General features: G+C 37.6%; 1 protein-coding gene across 1 annotated transcript; it reads right to left on the bottom strand.

Annotated features, from left to right (window-relative positions):
- Nucleotides 1-539: 539 nt before the first annotated feature.
- On the bottom strand, nucleotides 540-2655 carry CABS1 (calcium binding protein, spermatid associated 1). The gene is made up of 2 exons (NM_001040539.2): nucleotides 1320-2655; nucleotides 540-684 (listed from the first exon to the last, which is right to left on the bottom strand). The coding sequence occupies exon 1, from the start codon at nucleotides 2604-2606 to the stop codon at nucleotides 1440-1442; it is 1167 nt and encodes a 388-aa protein (NP_001035629.1). The 5' UTR covers nucleotides 2607-2655; the 3' UTR covers nucleotides 540-684; nucleotides 1320-1439.
- Nucleotides 2656-3507: the final 852 nt, after the last annotated feature.

The raw sequence follows: 3507 nt of genomic DNA, 5'->3' as shown, positions 1-3507 counted from the left end.
TCTTATTATATTTGTTTATATATCCAACACAATCTGTAGTTAGGCAGTAACTCAACATTATTCTAGTCTATAGTCTGGGCTTCCTTGGTGACTCAGCAGTAAAGAATCCTCCTGTCAATGCAGGACACATGGGTTTAATCCCTAGGTCCGGAAGATTCCCTGGAGAAGGAACTGGCAACCCACTCTAGTATTCTTGCCTGGAAAGCCCCATGGACAGAGGAGCCTGATAGGCTACAGACCATGGGGTCACAAAAGAGATATGACTTAGCAACTACACAACAAAGTCTATAGTCTATCTAGTGGTGTAAATTCCCATCCCTCTTCACCCACCTCCCATATAGGTACCTTTAACTTTGAACTAGCGCTTTGGCTTTGTTTTTCTTTATAAAAAATAATAAAATTATGAGTCCTTATAGGATAATTCTACTTGATACCCAGAGCTGAGTTATTCTTTAAACAATGAATTTTCATTTTTTTCACTCATATCTCTAATTTGAGAAATCTGGTCTAGAATATCAATCACACTTACAGTAAATCAGTTGCTGTCAAGAAGATTTATTGAAGAGAATTCAGCAAAGTGAAAACAGGCCCATTTTAACAGTTGGTTTCAAAAAAGAATGAAGATGTATGGCCTTGAATTGCTAACCCAAAGCATAAGAAGAGTGCAGTATCAATGCTTAAGACCTGAAAAAAATTAACAAAAATTCAGGAAAGAGATTTTAAAGAAAAAAATTAAATTAATTCATATGTTTACATACAATATTGTTTTTGACAGATGTATACATTTGTGAAATATCATTTTGCCTTAGTCTGCATCCAGCATGAGCCAGGAACCCTGTAATATTTCTTATATTTCTTACATGTGGATGCTAAACAATTACTAAATAGCCTTATTTTTTCTATGAGTGTGGGTTTCAAATATATTTTTCAGTAGAGAATCATTGGTTGCATACTAAAAAGATATCTGTTTAGAATAAGCATTTAAGGTCTTTTAATACTACAATTGTTTTTGAGATATGTTGTTAATTTGATTCTCTTTGTCTCTAACTCACATTAAAATATGCTATTGAGGATTAACTAAAATGATGTATATGATTAGACGCAGTGGGGAGTGAGTTTGCTTTATTGCTCTCTCTTAATATCCCTGAAGGCTGGGATTAAAGATCTTATATTAAAATAAGTAATTATTGGATAACTCAATTAAACTTTGTGATAGTAGGGGAACTCTTGTATTACTGACTTTTTAAAGTTTCCCAAAATATATTCTGCTGCATGACCACTATTTTTAAACCCATGCATTTTCTAAATTTTGTACTTGCCTTAAATGCTCACATTCTTTCGTTTATTAAGATTTATTGCTTGCTGGACAAACTTCTTAGATGTTAAAACTAGCTGCCTAGGCTACTGCACAATACTTTGTGGCATTTCTGTTGTTGCTTTCAAATCAGAAACTCATCTGGTTCTTCTTTCAGTAGTTTAAAGACACCAGTTTCAGTTGTGAAATTGTCTTCTTTATGGCTGAATGCATCTAGATCAGGAGTAGTTCCTGACAATTCGTCAGTATTCTTAGTTACAGATTCCATTCTATTATTTTCAGGCAAATCTTCTTCTGTAAGCAAATCTTCTGTGAGGTTCATAGTTACTGATGCAGGGATGACGAAGTCATATCTGGATTCTACGGCAGTAAGCAGAACAGAATGACTCTCTTCTTCATTTGCCATATCCCTTTCCATCCAAACACTGACTTCATCTGTAGACTCTTCATCAGTTAGCAGAGCATCTTCTGGGTTATCTTTGTCTCTTTCAGCAGTGGTAGTGAGCTCAAACACAGTGATGAACTTTTCCTCATCAGAATCAGTTAGTTTAGGCACAACATTGGGGTCATTTTCTGGAAGAATTAAGTCAATTTCTGTTATTTTCTCTTCTGTAAGGGCAGTTATGTCTGGAATAGTGGTGAGGTTTCTTTCAGTAGTTGGAGTGATTTCAGCCTCAGGGACAGAGGAGTCAGTAATATGGGCATTCCCATCAGCAGGGACTTTGAACTTAACTGAGGAACTATAATTGCTTACATCAGATTTACCCATTATATTTGGAAGGATCGGGGTGTCAGCAATGGCAGCTGTGCTTTCCTTTGGTGTGCCAGAGACTTCAGATGTTAGTGACACATCTTTATCCCCTGGGTCAATGGTATCCAAGAGAATATCTTCTTTTGCTATGTCAGTGGAAAAATCTATTAAGGAAATGGCGTCTGTTGATGAGATATTACCAGTTTTCACTGGCAAGAAGTTTTCAGTGATAGACTCATTAGCCATTGGGTTTTTAATGTCCATCAGAGTGGCAAATTCTTTCTCCAGGTGGGATTCAACATCATCTTCTGATTTTTGTCTTTCCTTTGGTGGTATAAGCTTGTTGCCTGTAGTTGTTGAAAAATCATTTTCTAGCATATAGTCATTTACTGAAGTAACGTGGTCTCCTTCTGATGTAATAGTTGTTTCTGATTTAGGAATAGTGTTGTCAGCCCCAAAGAAGATGGTTGCCTCAGTTGTTGTCTTAGTGCTTTCTGCTGGAGGATGAGAATAAATTTTTGGCAAACCATCTTCAGCCATGGGACAAAGTGGTACCATGCACACTCAAAGGTCTTCCCCTGGGTGCAGTGGCATCCCTAGGCAGGAGAGTGGTGTTCATTATAGTGATGGAAGCATTTGTCATCATGGTGATTGTTGCATCAACCACAGGGCCACTGGCCCTGGCTCTCCTTGGAGGTTGTTTCTGTGCTCTGATTGGGCACTGAGTTATGAGTACTGACATTAAATGAAAGAACTTCCCAGGTGGAACTAGTGGTAAAGAATCTGCCTGCCAGTGCAGCAGACAAAAGAGACCTAGGTTCGATACTTGGGTTGGGAAGATCTCCTGGAGAAGGAAATGGCAACCCACTCCAGTATTCTAGTTTGGAAAAATCCCATGGACAGAGGAGCCTGGCAGGCTATAGTCCATGGGATTGCAGAGTTGGACATGACTGAACACTTGTCAGTAGTCTTAAATGAAAAGATAATAGAGCCCTCTCTGTTTATGAAATCAACATTAAAAGCCAAATAGTATAATTGTGGGGCACTTGAGATTTACCATGTCTCTTTATAAGTGCTACACCTTCCAACGTGTGTCTCGTGTCACTTGAAACAGATATAGCAGAGTCTGCCATGTACTTAATGGGTTTAGTGTCAATGAGGGAAATTCCAGGTGCCATGGATTATCAGCATCAGCTTCAGGTTACCTGTTTCTCAAGTAAGTAACAGTGTCTTTTGGAAATAAAGCATCTTCTCTTCAGATTCATAGTATTTAAATGTCTAAAAAAATTAATGACATTTTTGGCAGTGAATGTAGCTGCAGAAGCTAATTAGGTAGTACAGATTTTAGTTAATTCTTCTCTTTAGAGCAGGAATCCTCACTTTTTCAGTAGGGATAATAAAAATAAGTTATTGGTCTGTTAGGGTCTTGCTAGTTTTCTTC

The sequence above is a fragment of the Bos taurus genome, chromosome 6 (genome assembly GCF_002263795.3).
Source record: "Bos taurus isolate L1 Dominette 01449 registration number 42190680 breed Hereford chromosome 6, ARS-UCD2.0, whole genome shotgun sequence".
Classification (NCBI taxonomy): Eukaryota; Metazoa; Chordata; class Mammalia; order Artiodactyla; family Bovidae; genus Bos; species Bos taurus.
Note: the sequence above shows the minus strand (reverse complement) of the source record. Positions and strands in the feature narration are given on the sequence as shown.

Bases quoted from the DNA above. Each gene is read 5' to 3' on its own strand.
- CABS1 (NM_001040539.2), bottom strand. From the start codon at position 2,606: ATGGCTGAAGATGGTTTGCCAAAAATTTATTCTCATCCTCCAGCAGAA.